Below are 23543 nucleotides of genomic sequence, written 5' to 3' on the forward strand. Positions count from 1 at the left end.
CTCAAATTGTATGTTTAATTTTATTTGAAGAAAGATCGATAACGAAAATTTAACGAGATAATAAAAGAAAACTAATAATAAAAAGAAACTGGATTTCTTCTTCATTCTCATATTAGTACATATACAATCATACAAGGGAAAGAATGATATGTGGCTTTTTCTTCTAAACAGTTGTATTACATATATATACACAAAACCCCCTTTACTCAAAGCTGTGGTTAAAGAATAGGAGAGAAGCATATAAATAAACACCTGTATTTGAACTCACTTCCCAACCTAGATATATTTATAAATAAAATAAAATAAAATAAAAACAAGTTGAGAAGGAGAAGTGGAAATTCTGAACTCTTGGTTAGCTAGCATCTTGTAATGAGAGTTAGTCGATCCTCCAATGAAAATATGCGAAAACTAGTCAGGCTTGGTGTATTCGAGCAACATATGTGGCGATCTGTAAATCTTGACCAGGGTCCAATATAGGACCTCTTCCACTCCAAGTTCACCTTCTGCTCGTGCAGCGTATATATCCTCGCATATGGCAATCAACCTGGAGTTCAAATTAACCCCCAAAAAAAAAACAGTTTAAGATTGTTTCTGTGCTAAATAAACAGAATATAGTGTGACCGTACTTAGGCATCTTATATATTTATTATTATTTACCTGTCACATGAAGGAAGATTCTCGTACGGTATTCTCATCCGTAAGTCGGCACACTGCATTCTGATAAACCGACCAACTGCAAGGACAAATGTGATGTACAGACCCCAAATGCTGAACTTGCTCAGTGTCTCACCAAGAAATCCCTCTGCAATGAATAAAATATATTGCAATAATTAGTAATATATATATATATATATATATATATATATATATACATTTTAATACAATTACAATGTTGTTCAAGTTCATCATACATATAAAATACTTACGTGGGGTTTCCTCAGACACAATGACAGCCATTGGCCCTGACAATCCTCCACAGCCGTATGCATCCGAAGAATTGATATCATGAAAGGACCACCATTCGGAATTCCCATGATGCAAGATGACATCAGCGCTGACATCATTCACCTGTCAATTATCCACAAGCGACCACCCGAGTTATATTAAATTAGCTAAAACAGTCATCCTTACTCTTGAAGTAAAAAAAAAAAAAAAGTCTACGCGCCCAATCTAAATTAATTTCGCTGGAACTCTGAAGTTAGAACTTTTACTACGAAAAGATGAGGATCTTCCATCATTTTTTTTATACAATTCAAAAAGATCACCAATTTATGGAGTCTATTGCAGCTGGTACCCCTATGTTATATCGAATCACTAAAAAGATACCCCATGTTATTTTATTGGCAAAAAAGCCATTATGATTTAATTTCTTTTCTAGCAGTTAGCACCCCTGTCTAAGGGGTTGTGTGCTAAAGAAAATTGAATCACAGGGGGGATTTTGCCAATACAATAACATGGGGTAGTCTTTTTACCACTTCGATATAACACAGGGGTACTAATTGCAATAAACCCCCAATTTATGAAAGAATAATGCAAACCCTTTAAATCATTTAAACTTTTTGCTTCATCCAATAAATTGCTAATATGCATATGGCGATATAAAAGAGGTTCAAAACTCAAAGGCATACCTCCTGCTCAAAAGGTCTAATTTCACCAGAACCAGTAACGCGGAAAAATCTTGGATAAATATTAAAAATCCTAAAGCTGCTGAAGGAACCGTTGAGAACCCCCTCAACTTCCGACGCTTTCGGAAGATTTGATGAGTCAACAGGTCTTTCATATTTCACAGTTTCTTTGCCTTTTGGTCTGTCTCTTGTAAGTACCCAAGAAAAGATTATATCCATGTTATCATCGTTAAGAGAACGTATAAACTGCTTCTGAACCACATCGGGAACAAGCCAAAGAGTACTTGCATCAGGTTGGCAACAAATGAGCTGAATGTCGTTCACATTATACGAATCTAAATAATGGTGGGGGTCAAGATCGGCATTTGCATTGACATGATCGTATGCGAGTTTTTCACAGAGAGTTGTTTGGTACAAGGTTAACCTGCCACCAGTTGTCTTGATGTCGAATTGAAAGCTGGCATCGTTGATCGGATTTGCTATGTTTGTTGGATTGCCGCTACTGTACATCTGTTACGAGAAAAGTAAGCTTTTTATTACCCTCAAAATTCATAAATTCTCAAGATGTTTTTTTTTTCGCGTCTAATTACGTAACAGGAAATAAACTTTTGTTGTGAACTAAGCCCACAAATTTGCACTCATTAATTAGCACAACAGCCATCTGTGCACAACTTATAAGCACCTAAACGTTAAAAAAAAAATAACATAAGATACAATCAGTGAACTCCTTTTTTACCAACCTTTCTGACTTTCCACATTATTCCTGAATTAAGTAAGTTGCTGTTGTGAAACTTGAGGAGAGACAATTGTCCAAAAAGGCAGGAAATTTAACACTTACGCAACAAGATAGCAAAAGCATTCTGGAACGCCTTTTGTAATGTGAGTGTTTTTAAAGGTGAAAAAGGCAAAATAGCAATAAGAATAAGAAAATCTTCATTTTGATAGTCAACCATTCATTTTTGACAGATTAATTAGACTCTTTTCGTTTAACTTGCAATCAAGTACAAAAAGGGGAAGAAAAGTTAATGATTAAAATACTAATAATAAATAAATAAATAAAATAAAAACATCATATTTGGATTGACAGAGTAGAATTGCTTACCAGCATGGGAGCCCAAATAACGCAGATTAGAATAAAGAAGAGACAAATGCCATTGCAAAACTTTGTCATCTTTGTCTGCTTGTCTCCTTGTTTATGTGTAGATCTGTTCAGAACACTATCACATTTCACTAGATACAAGCTTGCATTTATGTCCTCCAACTGAAACAAGATACAACACGTGAGTTTATTTCAAACTTCTATTACATATCCTAGATGGTTAGCATCAATCTTATAGTAGTAGTTCAACAGATGAACCAGGTATTGTACTGTCTCACATGTTCCCCAGTATCAAACAAGTCAACACTTTCAAACTAGGAAACCGAATTCAAATGCTGAAGGGTTACTACAAATACTCTCAAATTAATTGATCCTTCTTTCACAGTTTTGTGCATAGTATGGGAATTAAAGACTGAATATTATTTTAACCATGCCTTCATGTAATAAAAATTTTAGCAGTAGTAACTTCAAACACACAGTTTTATTCTTAAATGATTTTAAGAATGCCATTAGGCTCTCTCATAGTTCAGATTTTGGATACCACTCAAAAGAAAAGGAAATACTTACAGAAGAAACAATGATATCTATCTGATCTAACAAGAATTTATAGAAGGTTACGGGGCAAACAGCACATTTATATGAGCAAATAATAGAAACTCGAAAAAAAATCACCTTCAGCCAGTCATACATTGTCAAAGATGTCGTAGTGCATGACCAATCAAGGACGCATCGCAACTCATAAAGAAAAGGCAAAGCACGATAGAGCCTGTATCCAAGATAGTTAACACGAGAAACTTCACTGGTCAGAAACTGTCGATACAATGTGCTTTGATGAGGAACACCATATCGAATTTGCATGGCTTGTAATGCCAAAGAAACTGCTTTCGTAAGATATATTGCTCGAAGTGCCAAACCAGCAGTGTTCTGCTGTGACGTATCCATATTCCACGCGTACTCGGTCACAGCATAAGTGAAAAGAATAAGGTTGAAAAGATAAAATATGACCTTCCCCGTTGCAAATGAACATAGATATATGATTCGATCCACAACAATCAGGAAGAAAATTATCTGCACAAACAAAAATCCACGCAGATTATTTAAGGGGAAAAAAATACGCATGTTCCTAGTAATCAAGGGTATATAAACAAATATTATTCCTTACCATTAGAATAAACACAAACTCTTTGGGGAATTGATCCTCGAGCTGATAATACTCCAGAAATTCACTTTTATTTTTAATAACAGATTGGTAAAATACGCCGACCAGAAAAAAAACAGTCAAATCAGCACCGAATATGTATGCGTAAAGATCAATCTCTCTTCTGCCACCTCCAATTACTGTGAGTATAGGGTAAGGAAATCCAACTTCTTTAGCAAGTCCCATTCGTTGTGCTTTAAGGATTTCTTTCACTATATCAGCTGCCGGAGTAAGAGACTTGAACTGTTCTGCAGGTGTACAGTCTGTCACAGATGAGACATAAACAACCTCAAAAACAGACAAAGCCACATTCGTGTTTTCTGTACTTTTTTCGATGCTTCGAATTTGAACCTTGCTAGTACAAGGACAGCGGAGAGAGATTCCGTTCTTGCAGTTTTCATCATGAACGAGCTGTAATAACTGATTCATTCCAGATTCGATTCTTTCCGGTTGAATGCCATCCTCTGGCCATTCTTTCACATCCATCGACAATTGAACAAAATACGGAGGAGATTCCGCTTCTTGTGTCAGTGATTTCCAGTACCTAGAGCAGCTACTAAGCACCATTTCGCCCATTTGTAAAATTAATCGGAAAGTCTTCTTCGCTTTCTCTCTCCAGCTAGAGCTGGGGTGAACCTCCTTTCGACTTGTGAATCCCCCTTTGCAATTACTAAATCCCACTGAAAACCATTCGCCGTCTTTTGCAGTAATAGAGCTCTGTATCAGAGTGAATAAATACACCAGAAACAGAGGTAACAAACTGATAACAAACGATGATTTTATCTTTTTCATGGGGAACCCCAACTCACGTAGAAGATCTAACTGAATGGTGAAACCGCAATGCTGTATCATTATTTGGTAGAAATACTGAACCAATATATAAATTTCGGTATAGATCAGCATAATAACCCAGAAGATGTAATTTGGCCCGGTATTCACGCAGAGAGCAAATAGAAACAGAGCTGCCAAGTACACCATAGAAAGCAAACTAAAATTCCAAAGATAGACAAGAATAAAACAGCAATAACACACAACATCATTATTCGATCGCATCTGTGACCATATATGACAGACTATTCTTCCAATCTGTAGACTTGCAGACTCAGATGTTCTACTCTTATCAGACAGCAGAGAAGACGAACTACTAAAGTGTGCTTGTTTAATCTCCGGGGTTTTTTTCGGAAACGAAAGACCATCTTCGAAAGATGGCGGCTCGTTCGAATCCGAATCTTCGGGTGTAATATTCAGAAAGCTAACGAGATTGCTAACTGCCCGATTTCCAATCGACTGTACTTGAGAAACCCCATCGCCTATCAATTGCACAGCAGAAGCTAAATGGTTTTCCTTCAACGGGCTTTTACCTTTCTTTTCTTTGTCCGGATCATTATCGTTCGCATCCTCTCCAAGTTCCGTAATCTCACTAACAGAAGCATCAATTTGTTGCTTTGTAAAGTCAACTGCAAATGGGGTCTCAGGTCTTAAGCTACGTGGAGATTCGTACACATTATATGGAAAACCTGAATCAAAACTGACATAACCTTCTTCTTTCTCGAGGTTTTCAATTTCTTGAAAATCGATCGAAGCATTTTTCCTTCTTCTCAAACCCCCACTAGCAGGTGAAGAAGCATCACCACCACAAACAGTAGATGAATTCATACCGTGGAGCTGGCTTTGTAGGTTGAGCATTTCCGATTTCATTTTCTCCACTTGTGAGTTACGCTGCCGTTTTTTCTCCTCGGATTCACGAATGTGCTGTAGCTGTTCGGTTTTCCATGTAGCTTTCTTCTCTTGCTCGCGTACGATTGCACCGATTTGCTCCGCCTCGAGATATCGAAATACGTAATCGAACTCTGATGAAGCAAACATGTACGACTGACACGATACCAAAACAAAGATGATGATTTCCACCAAAGCAGATCTTGAGGTAATCCGAAATCCGTAATCGTATTTATAAAAGCCGATCACCTCGTAAATATAATCCACTGTTTCACATTTCCCAGCATTGAAATCGCCAACAAAAGGCGACTGATAGGCCAGAGAGAGAACAATTACAGCAAAGTTGTATATACGCAAATACTTGAAGATCTTGTTTTTCTTCTTCAATATGGTGAGCCTCATACGGAAGAAAATAAGAGCGAAGCCAAGGTATCCAAGGTGCAGAATGTCATACTCGAGGGTTCCGGTTATTAAAATGAGAGCGAGTACTAAATCTAATAGATGGCAATAGCAGTATACCCTCAAATAGTCGAGAAAAGTCCACATGCTTTTAGTTTCGAAAGTGAGATCTCGCCAAACAAAAGCATTTTTACGCTGAGAAATCATCTGGTGATATGTGAACGATCCTGAAAAATTAGATGCATGATCTGCACGGAGTTTAAAACACGCCAGCATGAAGACCACGTAGTAACTGATCAGCACACGAGGATCATCAACTACAATTCCTGTAAAACGAGAAAACGGATAAAAATTCAATGCACTAAATTAAAAAATTATAATTCGACAAGAAACATCAAATTACAAGTCAGAGAAATCAGTACCTAACCAACACTTTTCACAATAGTGAAAATACACGATCGAGTTTTTCCAGCAGTCATGGCAATGTGCACTAGTCTCAGTCGTAGGCATAACGCTCTTCCACATTGCCAAATATTCAACGAGAAGTATAGCAGCAAAAACAACGACAAATACCGGCCACAGTTTACGTATAATAGTTCGACCCAACAGAACACAAGTAGCAAGGCATGCAATGTAGAACATAGAAATAGCATTCAACAAAGCGAAACTGGCAAGTAGCAGCGCTATCATATTTATCTCGAGGCCAAAGAGATTGAACATGTTTTCCATCCAAAACTTCAAATAAACTTTAAGCATTGTTTTCTGCATTTCAAACCTCTCCTGCCTCAAGGCAATAATCCTCTTTTTATTCCACTTGTGACTTTCCTTCATGCTCCCCCATATATAACTGAACGAGTATTTTCTACTAGTATTGGAAGAAGAAGAAGAAACCTCAGTTGACCGGTAATTATCGGGTGTCAAAAACGGCCATGAATTGCTTCTTGTCTTTTGCGAGGATTCTTCACGATCTCCATTAGAAGTTGAAGCAGTAGAAACATCTTCCTCTGAAATAAATAGAGGACAAGGCTCTTCCGATTTCCCTGCATTCAAAAGAGAAGCAGGCATTTTTTCCAACCAGTGAAAAACGTTATACTGAAGTGTACACGCAGCAATCACAAGCACTTTTGCTCTCAACCCCGCTTCTACACCCTCGAAACTCCGTTTATACACCTGTAAACCAAGGAAAATCGACAAATCGTGGTGCTTCTGTCCTGGAAACATTTGAGCCTGTTTACCCCACATCTGAAATAGATATTCAGTTGTCACCAAAAATCCCGTGTAAATTAAGAATGACTTGGATGGAATTCTGGACGCTTTGGGCAAAGCAGAAGACAAAACAAGACCAAGAAGGTACAGAAACCCGAATGCACTTATAGGAGATATTGAAGCATAGAAAAGCGCGGCGAACAAAATCTTTTGACTGTGCCAGATCAAAAACCTTTTTGCAAATCCCAATATCCCCAATTGCAATGGGTCGGTATCTTCCAATTTCATGTTTTTGCTTTGTCTTCTCTCGTAACTGTAAAGTTGCATGACAATCACAATTGCTAGAGACTCCCAGAGATTTTGTAACAGAGAAGCGTCACTGTTATAGCCGAAGCATACATAAAGATTAACTTTTTGGGACATCCACATTTCGAAAGTAGGAAATACACTTAAGATGTAAATGAAAACGAAAACCATGATTGCGTATGCTTTGAGTGGGAACCATAGACGCCGTTTTGTTTTCTCAACGAGCTGTCTTCCGATTATCCAGACAAGGAGAAGGAAAATGTAACCGAATGCTATGAAATTAGGTCTCACAAGGTATACAGCAAGAAGAATGGTGAGAAAGGCAATGTAGGTTCCAAATGATCTGTATATGGATAAGAACTTCTCCCCGACTGCACTCAGATACAATGCTACCCTTCTTTCTGAAAGGTGGACAAGGATTAGCATTTACATAAATAATAAGTGATGGTACATTTTTTTAAAGAAAAGTAGGAAGGAATTATGAGTTTAAGCACAATCAAGAATTTATCCTTGGAAAAGGTGAACATACCATGAGAATGATTCACACTATAATCTCTGGTGTTGGAGGTGGCATAAACAGACAAAAGAACTGATTTGTTCAGACCAGCTTTAAGGATGCTAAATCCAACTGGAGGAAAAGGTGTGTGCTGAACAATTGCAGAAAATGAGAACAACATTTCAAATCCATGATTATGAATGGTACAAAAGCACGCGAGCAGAGCTATTTCAAGGAAGTCCCATGAGCTATCACTTTCAAGGAGACCTACAGATTTTTCACAAATGAGTTAGCAAAAAACAAAAAAAGTAGGTCCATAAAACAAAAATGGAATATTGCTATTGCTAGAAAATATTGAAAGGTAAGGAATTCAAGATTCATAAAACCCACACCTAACTGTGATAGCACTTCCATACTTATAGAGCCTTTCTGCTCCAATTTTCTGGAGACAAGACTAAGCTGAAGAATGTACAGAACCGCAAAATGAGCCTCGCACAGAAGAATAAGGGATTGTCGCATCCTTGTATCGATGTTGTGGCTCAAAAGGTAAGCAAAGAAGAATACCACTGAAAGAAAGAAAGTTTATCATCGATTAAAATACTGAGCAATCGCCACCATGCAGCACTGCTTACTCTTCAATACACTATGTTGATTGTGGAAGAATATTTTTTTTAAAAAGTAAATGCAGTGGAAATTCAGAGTTCGGGCTTTGACATACTATAAACAGCATGAGCTAAACCAGGTTTTGTAGCAATTAGGAAAATCAGCAACAGCATAATAGGCCGAGAACTTTTGCGCAGTCCCCAAGCAATTGTAGCAACGATTAAAACCTTGGCATCTTCCTTCACTGCAACCATATAGATACAATAAATAAAATAATTGGGGTTAAAGTGAAAGGCAGGTTGACTTTAAAAGAAAAGACTATGCAGCACAGGCATTAGAATCGCTGACAGAAGAACACCCAACTTTCATGCCCAGAGAAGGAAGAATCAGATTATATCAAAAGCCAGACTATAACATACAAAATTACCATATCACGCAAACATGGTGTCTTTTGATCAATCTACTTGAAAATGCGACAATCATGTATGTAAAAAAAGGCATGGTCTCTTTTGATCACTCTACATGACCAACATAAGACTATGCTAACACTGATGGAACATATGACCAGAAAAACTATTTCACAAAGGCAGCTACGTAGTAGCCAAGAAGAACTATTGTGAGAGGCAACTCCTCCAATTTCAAGTTACTATACTGACTAACCAATTAACAATCAAACAACACGCATTTGATTCACTCACGGCTTGTTTTCAGAGACTAGCATTTAAGGAGGTATTTGAAACTGAAATAGGTGATGACTGATGACCGACTAAGCGTGGTTCAGTCAGAAGGAGTAATTGAGTTGAGAGCAAGGGTACACGGTGTCATTTAAAATAAAAGAAAATCAAATTGTTAGTGTTAGTATAAGCATATGTACCTTCCTCAGTCTTGTTCTCATTAGAGACTTGCCTCTCCTCATTTGATAGGCACAGAAAAACCGAGTTATTTACAAGATTACCAAGAGCTACGAGAATTCCAAGACAGAACTGTGCAAGAAGGAAGAAACCAGGGATAGGATAATGCCATAATCCAACCATCTCCCAGATCTCCATATCCTGATTATAAATAAAAAACAATAAGAAAATAAAAAGAAGAAAAATCGTAAACTTGACTCAAATTTGGGGCTCACAAGAGCAAGTTGAAGATTAACATAACAAGGTACCTTCCCGAGTTTCCAGTTCACGTATGCGAAGGCTACATTGAATACATATGTGCTCACAGCCCACAAGAGAATGAACACAAGAAGCAACCCGTTCAAACGGTGCAGTCGGAACAAGGATGGAAAAGCATACAAAACATACCCAACATAAGCAAGTAACCCAAATGCACATATACTTGCGAAATGAAAGCTCCAGTATGAAAGAGCAAACAAGGACACCTGTCATATTTGCATCAGTCGAGAGATCAGAGTAAAACATACATGCATAGAGGATAAACAGTCTCGAGTACGTAACTACATACCGGGAATCCATAAGTGAACCAGTTGATACTAAAAACCCTGAAAACCGTTCCCCTCAATAAAATGTTGGTATGCCTTACACCAGACCTGCAAACCAGAAGAACTATTCAACAATCTTGAGTTAGAAGAAAAACAATGTCATGAGCAATAACCCCCTAACTTATGCTACCTAACAGCTGAAACATAGAGCATTACAACTAACGGCCCACGAGTACTGATTTTCATAGAAAACAAAACAATCTCAGATAATTTACATATCAGATAAACAGGATGGCTTGTCTAACTAAGAAAAACCAATGAGTAGTATTTACCTCAGCTGACGAACAAAAAAGGAATTTTTTGAGGGAAGAAACTGTTCAGTCAAGCTGCCTTCTCGCATGGACATCATAAATTCCATGTCTTCTAGGTCATGTTTTACACAAGAGAGCTGCACATGCGTTTCAGAATGAGTTCTTAATAGCTCAAAATGCACAACAATTTATATATGACTCTTCTAAGCATATTATTTAACAAGAAATCCTCAATAAGGTTGACCTTTACTTTTAATGAATGTTAGTAAAGGAACAACATGTCCAAGAACAGCACTTATGTATTATCTAGCTTTCAGAACCACCATGTTGCATCAATGATTATGTTGATTTGCTCATGTTTATTCCATGTTATTATTTACAGAAAGGTAGACAGAGAATAATACATGTATAAGAAAAATTAGAGCCCGACAACTAAATAAAAAATATACAAGGCTGCTTAAACATGTACATAGACAAATTAATCTTAAGTGTTTCACTGGCAAGGTAGTAAAGTAAAGTGGAAACTAAGACAATGAATGCATACCATATAGTAGAACACCGTGAGAGAAATACCAGAACAAATTTCTTGCCAATCAGAATCCACCGATGCTTTGTACAGACCAATGACATCAGCAAACGTCTGAAGAGACTGTGGAAACCCAATAGGAAGCTGATACACATAAAGTATGCAAATGCTAAAGCCAGCATATACCCACAGTATCTTCCACCACCTTCAAGCCAGGTATAAGAACATAAGCATTGACTGAATTTGAACTTTAAAAACTTTAACTTGAGGACCTTTTATTTGCTTAATTATCTTTTAGGGAAATAAAGATAAATTTTATAACCGTAAATAAACAAAATTTATATGCAAGGATGAAATACCTGAAGAGGCCTAAGAAGTTGCTTGTTAAAGACCAATCAACAAGACCGACACAGCTGCAAATGAAAAACGGTAAAGAAAGCCAGGAAGGATTGCTGATCCCCGAAACCAACTGCACTGCTGGCAGCAATAAGCAGGAAACCAACCTAAGGCGATAACCTTCCATTTGGGATGAAAAGGAGAAAAACATAGTCAATCTATGACATAATCACATGCTATTGAGTCTGTCTTATTTTTCACAAACTTCAAAAAAAAGTTGAAAATCCAAATACTTTAATGTTGCAAACTTATACATGAATACGTGACAACTGATAAGTAACCAGTAACTGATGAGTTCCTAGCATTTTTTAATGCACAATCGTAAGAGAGAACTGATGAAATGGTACTGAAAGATCAATTTTTTGAGCATGCAGTAAAAATTCCCAATATCAGACTTGTCCTTGTAAAATTTGAAGATATCTAATTCATGTCTAGTTCTGATTGTTCCAAGTACACAACCACTATTGGAATTCAAATCACTGTACAGAAACTGTCGCTGTCTAACAACATACATGAGAATTGATATTTTTTATTTTGATACTTGAGAAACAGTCAAGACCAATAGGGGCAACAGTCTGGACAAACCTATGTGTTCAAACACAGATGACAAATAGCACCAGCATGAATCTCGAGATTCCACGAAGCCAAATCTGTTCCTATTGATCTCAAAGAAAGCAACAAGCCCCACCAATAATTCTACGACGAGGAAATAGATTACTGTGGGAGATTTCCAGGACTGGACACTGCAAAAGCATACCATGTTAAGTAGTTTGTAAGTATCGTACTTAGACACTCAACAACGTAGAAGTAGCTAGAATAGGAAAGAAATAAATCCTACTTCATAAGTCCAAACAGCTTTATCCACCAGGCATCTGCAATGCTCCATTCTGAACCCAGAATTGCGCATAGTATAAGAAAGCCCACTTGTAAAATAATCACAAGAGCCGAGTAAATGAAAATAAACCACAAAGTGAAGACTCTCCCTCTGTATCGCAGTCCTGCTAAATTCACAGAAAAAGAGAGGAAGAAAAATATACACACAGTTAGGTTAACCCTTCAGAAAGAACACTACCAACATGCTCATTGAGTGATAATGTCAGCACGTTATCATACAAAATATAAGCAGAAACAATGAAAATGATGAAGATAAACAGATGACCAGATAAAGTAGCTAAATTCTTGTTCACAGACCAACCATTACCTGTTTTAGGGGAAGTAAACCGGAAAAGAAGAGAAGTCACCAAATGAATAAGAGAAATCAAACTCCAATTCAGTAATCCAGCTGCAAAAAGTACATAGATGATAAGAAACAATAGTATAATCACGAACTGAAAATGCTCCATAGTAATGAAAAGCATACAGATGTAATGTTCTGCAGAAAAATGAAACAGCTATGATGCAATCAGTTGAGTTATCTTGCTCCTAAAGTCGGAGGTTTCCTGAAATTCTTAAATTGTTTTGAATGCGAATCAAAGAGTGATTATCAGTTCCATATATATCTACATTATTATTATTCCATTCGAGCTGCATATATTTATTTGAAATTTAACAACCTACGATTTTAGGATTCTAGAAAAGCAACAAATTGCAAAAACAAAAGTCGCCTGCCAGCGAACTTTCTTAAAGACAACCGCAACATTTCTCTTCGAATTTACGAGCAGCATACATACGAAAACAAAATAAAATCTTTGAACACACTTCGACCGAAAATAGTTATTAACTAAGCAATAGTGAAACATTACAAACAACCAAGAACGCAGGATATATAGAAATGAAGTCTATTTGGCAACAAACAATTTATTGAAGAGAAAACACAAATTTCACACACCTGTCAAAAGTAACAGGGGCAATACAAAACCACCCATGATTTTCCCCATTGTTGCCGCTTTCTCATCTCCAATTTTCAGATGCCGCTTCCATTAATTAAGAAGAAAAAAAAATCCGTCCGATCAATAAACTAGCGGAGCAATAATCCAACACTGAAGCAGGCAATCATTCGAAGAAAGCGGATTGCTCAAGCCGCTAAATTAAACCCCAGTTGATCAAAGACTTGTTCTTCCTGCATATTATTGGGAAATCTCTCCGGTACGTGAAAATCAAATGCAGTGAGGAAGAGTGTGTGCGCAAATTGGGTTGAATTAATTCATGAAATTATGATTGCCGAAAGTGTATATATATATATATGTATGAATTCTCTAACCAATGAGATTTTTATATGAAGGAATATCTCCTCCCAATGTGCGAGCGAGAAGTTGCTGGATTTCCAGTTGGATGGAAATATGGGTTTGTTTGGAGGGTATTTTGGTCATCTTCGAATGTATCTTTTGGGACCGGTGAATCTATGAGGCCCCTCTTGCAATGGGTAAACTTGGAGGAGGCATTTTTTACCATAATAATTTTACTTTTTTACCAAAATCTCTCAATTTTTCACAAAAGTCAAAACTTAACATTCAACTCAAAAAATTCTGATATTCAACAAATTTCGAGATAGATCCAAACGATCACCTAATGGAGGTAATGTTTTTGTTTATTTCTTTTAATCTTCATGTGTTTGTGTAGTTTTACACGAACACTTACCAAGTGTTCGTGTAAATCTACACGAACAAATGAAGTTAATTTTTTTTTCTTTTTTGTTCGTGTGGTTTTACACGAAAACCTTTGTTTCTGTGCGTGTGAATTTACGCGAACCCTGACAAGGTTCTCGTGGGAGTTCACGCGAACTCTTAATTATTATTATTTTTATTTAATTTTTGTTTTTTAGTTTAATATTTTTTTAACTATACGTATCTTAAAGCAAGAAGTATACATAAACACTCGATTTACATGATTACAGTTAATATTTCATTATTTCGATATTTCATTATTTCGACTGTATTCGATAGTAAAGATGCACTAGTTGAGTGGCGATGAACACGGCCCTTAGTCTTTCTTTTTTTTTTTTTTTCAAAAAAACATTTGTTATTCCATTATAAATAGGCATCTAGGACCTCGTTAAAACTTTGTGGGCCTAGCACAAGGAAAGAGTACCCCCACAATGGTACGACCCTTAATCATGGTCTTGAAATTAGACGTCAGTCTTTCCACGAAGACAATATTTGTATTTTGGGTTTTTTTAACTTTGTTATTGCATTTGGTTTTTTTAACTTTGTTATTGTATTTGCCTTTTTTAACTACGTTGTTTTATTTGGCTTTTTTCTTTAATTTCTTAGAATATATATTTTCTTATTTTTTTAAGGAGCTCGTGTGATTCCACGCGAACAGACAGGTTTTGCTCGCGTGAAATCACACGAGCAAAATTTATATATTCGTGTGAAACCACACAAGCTCTTAAAATAACATAAAAAATGGCAAATATTCGATATTAAAAAATAAGTCGTATTTTTTTTAAGGAGCTCGTGTGGATCCACATGAACATTGACATTTTGCTCACGAGAAACCACACGAGCAAAACGTTCATGCGAAACCATATGAGCACCTTTAAAAAAATATAAAAAATTGACAAATATTCGACATATAAAAATAAGTCGATTTTTTTAGCTCGTGTGGTTCCACGCAAACAGAGATGTTTTGCTCGCATCATTTCACATGAGCGGGAGTCTCTGTTCGTGTTAAACCACACGAGCGCTAAGGAAGGAAAGAAAAATCGACTTATTTTACTAAAACATGGCTATGTTGGTAAGCTTTTGGGCTTCCGTTTTCATTTTATTTTGGAAAAAGATGTTTTGGGAGAAGAATTTGAAAATAAAATAAAGTTTGTTTGGGTTTGTGAGAAGAGACAATTTGTATTGTAGCTAGTCAAATCATGTCTGAAAGGTGTTGGGAAAATAAATTTTGTAAGAAGAATTTGAAAGATGAAGGCTATGTTTGGTAAGCTTTTGGGCTTCCATTTCCATTTTATTCTGGAGAAAGATGTTTTGGGAGAAGAATTTGAAAATAAAATAAAGTTTGTTTGGCTGTGTTTGGTACCCTTTTGGGGTAAGTTTTCCAAAACATTTCGGGAAAAGATGTTTTGGGAGAAGAATTTGAAAATAAAAGTATGTTTGTGTATATTTTGGAAGGAGACAGTTTACACTGCAGCAGTCAAATCATTGTCTGAAATTGTTAAATTAAAATAGAATAATGATTAAGTTATGATTATTTTGACCTATTTAAATGATTGAATGATTTTTGTATTATTGTATATTTAATGGATGGTATTTATAAGAATAATAAAATATTTTTAATTATTTGATAATATTATTGTTATATATTCATTCTTTTGGAACCTCAGTAATGATCATGCACTGTTATCATTATATGTAATTTTTTTCCATGTCTTTAATTATCTATAATTGCAACATGAATAATAATCATAATTGAAACATTATAGTAAAATATAGTCAACATACTAATGAAAATCGAAAAAATTATATAATACTAACGAAATGATAATCATGATCATAAGTTTTAGAAATACAAACATAAATGAATCGTACAAACAAAAAACATCTTAATAAGATTAACAAGACAAACTATAAGCATATTTAAACCTTTTTTTGGCCAAATTATTTTTTATGAATAAAATGGGGCCTCGTTAAAAACTTGTTTGGCCAAACAAGGAAAGAGTACCCCTTATGTTTAATGATCAAGAAGCTGAATATTGTTCCCACAAGGAATGTGCAATTCCATCCCTAAATAGACCTTGAGCTTGAACCATAGCTTGGCTTGGATGACCTTTGTGGTAGAATGTATCCACATCTACGTCTTCCGGTTCAAGTTCCTTGTTGAAATTTCATCATCGCGACTGAACTTTCGGATATAGTTGTGTAAGACACAACAAGCAATGACCATTTGCACTTGCCTATGAATCATGTAGCTTGGCATTCCCCATGCCAGAATTGGAAAGCGCTTCTTCAAAATGCCGAAACATCGTTCAATACAATTCCTTAAGCGTGCATGTGTATAATTAAAGATCTCGTTTGGTCCGGTTATTGCTCGAGTACCTCTATTAAATTCTTCTATATGGCGCCTACAACCTCTATACGGCGCAAAGAAACACATGTAGTTCGTATAACCAGCACCAACAATATAATATTTTCCTGTGACACTTTAGACTTAGTATATATTTAAATTTCAATATAATATAAATGACAGTATATTGAAAATAAATAAGTATCATGTGGTGGAAAAGGAAACTTTGGATCATTAGCAATGGCATTACGAAGTACCAAAGCATCATTAGCACTTCCCTCCCATCCGGCATACACGTATGTAAACATAAGATCAAAATCACATATTGCAAGGACATTCTGCGACACGTGTGACTTTCTTGATCTATATGCATTGCGTCTAGAGGCAGGAACCCATGCTGGCACTAATGTTCCATCAATTGCACCAATGGCATCCTGTTAAGTATGTATTTAAGTCTTAAATAATCAGTATAATAATTTAATTGAAAAATTAATTCATATCTATATGGAGTAAGAGTAACTTACCTTGAAGAACGCAAAGTCCGGCTCATCCGCAATTTTTGGATGTATTTCGTTGAAGTTTGGAGGAGTTATCACCTTAATTGCCAATAAGTTTAATGCCTTAATCACTCTGCGAATATGACGATTTATTGTTTCTAATGAATGTTGAAATCACTCCATACTATCTCGTTGTCGATGATGCATTCCAACAGTACGCAAAAATAAGACCAACTCTTCCATAACAGATACTCGAGCGTATTTCGATTGTGTTAAGTAGCCTCGACTTGTTAATGTGTGCAGCAAAGACATGAAAGTTGGTTTGTTCATTCGAAAACTATCATAAAACCTTCCATCATGGCCGTGAAGTATCTCACATACCCAATCATTTCCACGAAGCATAGACGTATTACGAGGAACCCGAATAGGAAAAAAATACGGTATCACGACTTCCATTATCAACTTATATATTTGAGATTCATTACTTGATTCTTCACCTGAATTATTTGTTGGACTTCGTGGACTACCTGGACTACCTTCACTCCCAGAAGACATTTTCCTTCATAAAAGAATTTTTAAAAGTCGTAAACATAATGATAAATTTGAAGACAACCATGAATAATTCATAAATGTTCGAACATAAACAAATAGTGAATTAAAATAGGAAACACTATTAGAAATAGATAATTAAAAATACGCATACAAACTGATAATTAAAACAATACTTGAAAAATTGTTCAATCGACCCTAATAAAAAACTCTTAAACCCAGCAGCCCGCACCCATAAAAAACCTCTTAAACCCAGCAGCCTGCACCCATCACCCCTGCAAAGTACTCAGCCAAACCAGTATATCATCATCATCCATGGTCAGAAACAAACTCCTCATGGTCGCGCTTTTAATTTCGGTTAATGCTTTCATACGAAGCGATGAATCTGAACCAGTCAGCCTCTTTATGATGCGATAACATTCATTCATTTGGTCATTACAATTAACCTGCCAGCTGTTCTGCTTAGCCTCCATCATTCCACCAATTTGCTGCATCACTGTGGTCATGGACTCTGTCTTGTTAACTTTACCCTTCTTGCAGGGCTTGTATTGCTTGTTGCTACGGTTACTTGGTCCACAATCATGGTCTGAAGTAGCCATAAACTCAGTGCTAGCCCTTTTGCCACCAGAAACTTGTTTTATAGAACCTCCAACAGTCTCCTCATCATCACTGTCAAGAGGCCCCTGACATCCAGACCTTGCATGTGAACCTGCTACATAAGTTCTGTAGAACATCTCGGTGCAATTATCGTAACGAGGGATTCCACTATTAAGCATTCTAGCATACTCCTTGTTTCCCTATTCAATAAACAAACTTATATATTACAAGGTAGTCCATCGAAAACTGAGATTATAAACTGAAAATAACTAAACCGCACACTTACATCAATCACTACGGCAATCCTTTCCGGTTCACCGGTAATCTTCTTTGTATGTTCATCAATCCCATATCCAGTGTCTGTGTTCAACAATTTATAATACAGTTTCCATAGTGACCTTATTCTTGTGAATTTTTCTCTACAATGTTTGACAGTGTACTGAAATTGATGATTAGTGGACTCGTTCAACTGACCAGCAATAGTCATAGCTATGTTGAATTAAAAATTCCTCATTAGCAAATGGTCAATGAGCAAGTAATAGTCATAGCTATGTTGAATTAAAAATTCCTCATTAGCAAATGGTCATTGAGCATTTTCAGATCGAGTTTGTTTCTGACTACTTACACATCTAGGCATCTAAATTAGAGAATTAGATAAACGTCAGTTATACATAATTGTAAGACATATATAACAGTCAAATAAAATAGGTGATACTTGGATAATGGTGAAATAATTGACTATTAATTAGTCAAATATGAAGTACCACATTAATTGAAGAATCGGATTCCTTCTTCAATACGATAATTGATTTGATCAGAGAATCGGGATGTGTGTAGAGACGAATATGGTTGCCGACAGAGAGAGAAAGGAGATGAAGAACCCTAACTAAGAAAATAAATGTAGAGAGAGAGTGTGTTGGGGAGAGGAGAGAGAGTGAGAAAATTCAATTACAAAGAAAAAGTTGGGGGACAAAGTCTGAGAACCGAGTGCACATATCGAGAGAAAATTGGAATTAATTTTCCCGAAAGAATATCAAAATTCAATTTCAAAAGCCAACCAAACATACTTCTCATTTCCCGAAATTGTGAAAAGAATCTAAGAAGGCGTCCAAACATAGCTTTTGTGTTTTGAGAGGAGACAATTTGTACTGTAGCAAGTCAAATCATATCTAAAAGGTGTTGGAAAAAGGTATTTTGGAAGAAGAATTTGAAGGATAAAGTGATTTTAGTTTGTAATTTAGTGAAGACAATTTTCACTGTAGCAGTCAAATCATGTCTTTTGGAGAGAGAAAAATTTGAATTCTTTTTGGGGAAATTTTTTGAAAATATTTCAGAAAGATAATTTTATTTTGGGGAAAGAATGAAAAGAATTCGAGAAGCTTACCAAATATAGCCGAAGTGATTTAAGTTTGTATCATAGTGAAAACATTTTTTAATGTCTCAGTCAATTCATGTTTATTAGAGAAGAAAACATTTGAATTTTTTTGGAAAAAGTTTTTGAAAATAATTTAGAAAGATAATTTTATTTTGGAGAAAGAGTGAAAATAATTTGAAAATCGTAACAAACATAGCCTTAGAGGTGCAATGTGCAATCATTTGAAATTTTCATGGGCGCAAAATACAAATTTCCTAATTTAATAGTGAAATTCGCAAATAAAATACAACCCGAGGGGCAAAGATGTTATTCTCTTAAGCTAAGAGTCAGAATTGTAAGAGACGTATGATATGCGGGTGCAAAATGATAATTACGAAAGGGACGAACCTATTGAGTTGAGCTTGAGCTTTACTCCACACGCAGAAATTTGGCGCCGAGTGATTCTTGAAAAAATCATGGGTTCTACGTGGACGTCGTTCTTGCTTACTCTTTTATTATCTGTCGCCGCCGCCGATTCTTCACTCTTTGAAGCCAACGGCAAGTACCTTTCTCTCAGTCATTTTAACAAACACGTTGTGTGCATTAAGTTAAAATGGTAGCCCCAGTTTCTTGGTATGAATCAGAAATCAGAATCTAACCGTTTTTTTTTTCGTTTTCATTTTTTAAGGCGTGCCCATAGTCCGGAATATCAGCGAGATTAATCAGGATAACTATGGTAGGCTCGGTTTATCTCACATTACAATTGCCGGTTCAGTAATGCACGGGTTCAAAGAGGTGATCATTGCTTATTGTGAACTTAAAATATTCATAATTGTTTTTTTTTTTCCTTTTTTTTTTGAAAGTTGATCTGATGAATTTATGGTGTTGGCAGATTGAGGTGTGGCTACAAACATTTGCACCGGGTGCTCGTACGCCGATTCACAGGCACTCGTGTGAGGAGATATTTGTGGTTCTAAAAGGGAGTGGCACTCTTTATCTTGCCTCCGATTCACATAAAAACTATCCCGGCAGCCCACAACAGTTTCCGATTTTCACGAATACTACATTTCACATCCCTATCAATGATGCTCATCAGGTATATAAGTTAGTATTAATATGTTTAGGAGTGCGTGTTTTAGGAGTTCTGCGGAGAAAATTCTCTTAGCATATCAAGCAGAAAACGAACGAAAGCAGAACATAAGTTAAATCTTGACACTGTCGTGCAATTTATGCATGGTGGATCGTGTTGTAGGAACTTTATCTGCAACAGGGGAACGTAGCCCGTACGAAAATATGTTCTCTCTTTCGATCCAATTATCTTTGCAATTACGATTGAAGCTCTAGGAATGACAAAATTATTTATAAAGCCTGTTGAAACTGGAGATCGGTTTGAGGTTGGAGCCTTTTATATATAATAAAATAGGATTATTCAATTTCAAATTTGCTTTTTTAATTAGGATTCTGACTTGATTGGTGGTTGCTTCGTTTCTTTTTATATTTACTTTAAACATCTTGATTATATATTAATATCTCATTGATCATTTTGTAATCTGTTAGCTGCTCGCAACAAGATCTCTGACTATGCCTCACTGCTAGGTGTGGAATACGAACAAACACGAGGATTTGCAGTTTCTGGTTATTATATCTCGACCTCCAATAAAAGTGTAAGTTATCATTTTCTAAGTTTCTCTCTCTCTACGATTTATATGACTGCTTAGCTTTTGGTGCATTGGTGTTTTTGGAAAGCAACAACCGATAAACTCCGTTCATCTCTTATAATGAATGCTCTTCGGTGGTCATTCATATACTTTTGTGAGAGTTTGTTATCCATCCAACGAATTTATTTTTATCTATTGGGCTTAGGGGTTGGAATTGGAACTCAATTTCCAATTTCCGCCAATTCCTATCCGAACATTTCCGATTTTGGAACAATATTTGTCATTCCGAATTCCAGGATTTCCGATTCCGATCTTTTTTTGATTTTTTGGAATGGGAGTATGATTTCCCATCCAATTTTAATTTCAGAAAATAATTCCGATTTGTTTTTCTAAATTACACTTATTATATCAATATTATAATGCATTTTATCTTTTAGGTCACTAAAAAAATTGGAACTTTGCGAATTCCGCTGTGTACCGATCCGAAAATTTCCGATTTTTTTTTTCGGAACGGAACTGTGATCAGTTTTTCACCTGCGAAAAAAACAATTCAGATTTTTTTTTAAATCGCTAATTCTGATCCGTCGGATTTCAACCCCTAATTGGGATTCTACTATGTGCTAACATGAAAGACCACTCAAAAGGCACCACCACCAGAAAACAAGTTTGAACCTCCTTCAATCAAACAACAATATATATATATATATATATATATATATATATATATATATATATATATATAATCGTCTATTTTGTGGATTAAAGTGTCGTGACTTGTGATTGTATGTGAATATTGATGGATGCAGGTTCATATACGATGATTGGTATATGCCACACACAGCTGCCAAACTGAAGTTCCCTTATTATTGGGATGAATTGTCTTACGGCCAAACATCTCCCGTAAAAGACGAGCTTTGAAGGAACTTCAATAACCGCTGGCAAGTTAAAGTTCAACAGTTAAAACACAATTTGATGTTTTCTTTTGTATCATAAAAAGATTTTTGATATGGCTTCCCTCTTTGCAACTTTGTGACAGTTTACTATTACTAGTATGTGAATCTCTTTCGATAATTAATAATATGTAAGAAAATGACGACTAAATTATCGATCTGGTTAAGAGTTTCTTTTTATTTTGTAAAATTAATTAATGTAGGTTTTATGAATGGCCTGTATAACAAATTAATTTATGCAACATTGAGTATAAATCATATAGAAGTTGATTACTATATGTCAAGGAGGCTGATTACTAAGGTAAGTTGGTCGTATAAAACATTTTAAAACAAGAAAAGTCTACAGTTTGTACTTCATCTGACCAACCAGAGCATTTCTCTTGTAATAATGTATGTAATTGATTATTTTTCTGAATACATCAGGAACCAGTAATTTTATTATTATTTTATACCAAAATTGTTATTTTCGAAATAAGTTTAGCTTTTTTTTTTTCTTTTCCTCTCTCTCTCTCTCTCTCTCTCTCTCATGTTTTACAATTTTTTTAGAAGGGAATAATTTTAATTTCAAAATTTTGAGTCTGCAGGTACGAAGTTTAGATCTCCACTCGTAAAGAATTGGACATATACAAATCTTTAACAGAAAACGAGGTAGATCATAAGCTGCACAATTACCATTTCAAAGAACATGTTGAGCATAAAAACTCTCGAAATGTGAACAGGGCCGGTTCTAAGGGGAGGCGAAGTAGACAGTCCGCCTAGAGCTTCCGAACATTTTTATATACACTATATATTAATACTTATTTTTTTTAAACAATTATAATATCTAATATTTTGGAACCTCAATTCTAAAATAAATCTAAAATCAATCATCATTAGCTATTTTTACAATTTCTCAATCTTGAGGCCCCTAAATAATAAATTTTTAATGTCTTAATTACTTTTTTTTCCCCTTGAAATTAATGGTCAATTTTGGAATATTCAAGAAACACTAATCTTGTAAATAGTATCTAGAATAATCTATAGGATTCAAGGCTAGCTAGATACTTCTAATCATACAAGAATACTAAAAAATAACTAGGATTGTTATGAGAATTCTAGAGAAGGAGTACTCTAGCAATTCTCCAGATTTATCCATAAAGTAAACTTGAATCAACTCAACCAAAACTAATAAAGCCTTCTCCTTCAACTAAGTCATATTATCTTTTCTCTCCAAGTAAATCAAATAACTTCAAATTACTATCCACCACCCTTCCAAAACTAATAGTGGTGTTACTATCCACCACCCTTCCAAAACTAATAGTGGTGTTAGAACCCCGTTTGATCAAACACTTGGGCGTTCCCTTCACTGCAAACTATTCCTAAAACCACCATTTATTATTCCTTTAATTTAAATCATGGCCAATACACTATCTAACAACCAAATTAAACCAAATTACTCTTCCTATGTTCTCCGGAGAAAAATATGACTATTGGTCTTCGAGACCTTCTTTAATCTCAAGGCTTATGGAAGATTGTCGACCAAGAGTTGACTACTCCTAGCGACATTTCTAAACGCTCTCAAGTGGAGAAAGATAAATTAGCCAACAATATAGAAAAAGACAACTTAGCACTATAAAACATTCAAATGGCTATGGCGGATTAAATTTTCCCAAGAATTACGATGTTACAAGTT

The 23543-nt window shown here is 35.6% G+C and overlaps 3 protein-coding genes across 6 annotated transcripts; 1 reads left to right on the forward strand and 2 right to left on the reverse strand.

Annotated features, from left to right (window-relative positions):
• Positions 1-75: 75 nt before the first annotated feature.
• On the reverse strand, positions 76-13558 carry LOC105957255 (piezo-type mechanosensitive ion channel component). Of its 4 annotated transcripts, none has more exons than XR_016029500.1 (21): positions 13145-13558; positions 12518-12598; positions 12155-12317; positions 11902-12059; positions 11280-11436; positions 10939-11125; positions 10416-10531; positions 10107-10191; positions 9808-10023; positions 9523-9700; positions 8764-8892; positions 8438-8611; positions 8079-8312; positions 6460-7950; positions 3887-6363; positions 3413-3792; positions 2728-2886; positions 1629-2135; positions 927-1068; positions 658-802; positions 76-544 (listed from the first exon to the last, which is right to left on the reverse strand). XR_016029500.1 is itself a non-coding variant. In XM_012981187.2 (21 exons), exons 1-21 carry the CDS (start codon positions 13191-13193, stop codon positions 409-411), a joined length of 7380 nt encoding a protein of 2459 aa, XP_012836641.2. In that variant the 5' UTR covers positions 13194-13558; the 3' UTR covers positions 76-408. The 4 variants fall into 4 exon arrangements, 3 of the variants coding, with proteins under 3 accessions (XP_012836641.2, XP_012836642.2, XP_088669078.1); XM_012981187.2 differs by having other exon boundaries at positions 3397-3792; XM_012981188.2 differs by having other exon boundaries at positions 3397-3792; positions 12155-12314; positions 13145-13498.
• A 3806-nt stretch (positions 13559-17364) lies between these two features.
• Positions 17365-18396, reverse strand: LOC148765377 (uncharacterized). The gene is made up of 2 exons (XM_088812773.1): positions 18196-18396; positions 17365-18109 (listed from the first exon to the last, which is right to left on the reverse strand). The coding sequence occupies exons 1-2, from the start codon at positions 18394-18396 to the stop codon at positions 17582-17584; spliced, it is 729 nt and encodes a 242-aa protein (XP_088668899.1). The 3' UTR covers positions 17365-17581.
• Positions 18397-19597: 1201 nt separating this feature from the next.
• On the forward strand, positions 19598-22084 carry LOC105967866 (auxin-binding protein T85). The gene is made up of 5 exons (XM_012992464.2): positions 19598-19821; positions 19952-20058; positions 20156-20359; positions 20860-20927; positions 21728-22084. The coding sequence occupies exons 1-5, from the start codon at positions 19635-19637 to the stop codon at positions 21837-21839; spliced, it is 678 nt and encodes a 225-aa protein (XP_012847918.2). The 5' UTR covers positions 19598-19634; the 3' UTR covers positions 21840-22084.
• Positions 22085-23543: the final 1459 nt, after the last annotated feature.

This window comes from Erythranthe guttata, chromosome 14, assembly GCF_056151865.1.
Source record: "Erythranthe guttata isolate IM_541 chromosome 14, IM_541, whole genome shotgun sequence".
In the NCBI taxonomy this organism is placed as follows: domain Eukaryota; kingdom Viridiplantae; phylum Streptophyta; class Magnoliopsida; order Lamiales; family Phrymaceae; genus Erythranthe; species Erythranthe guttata.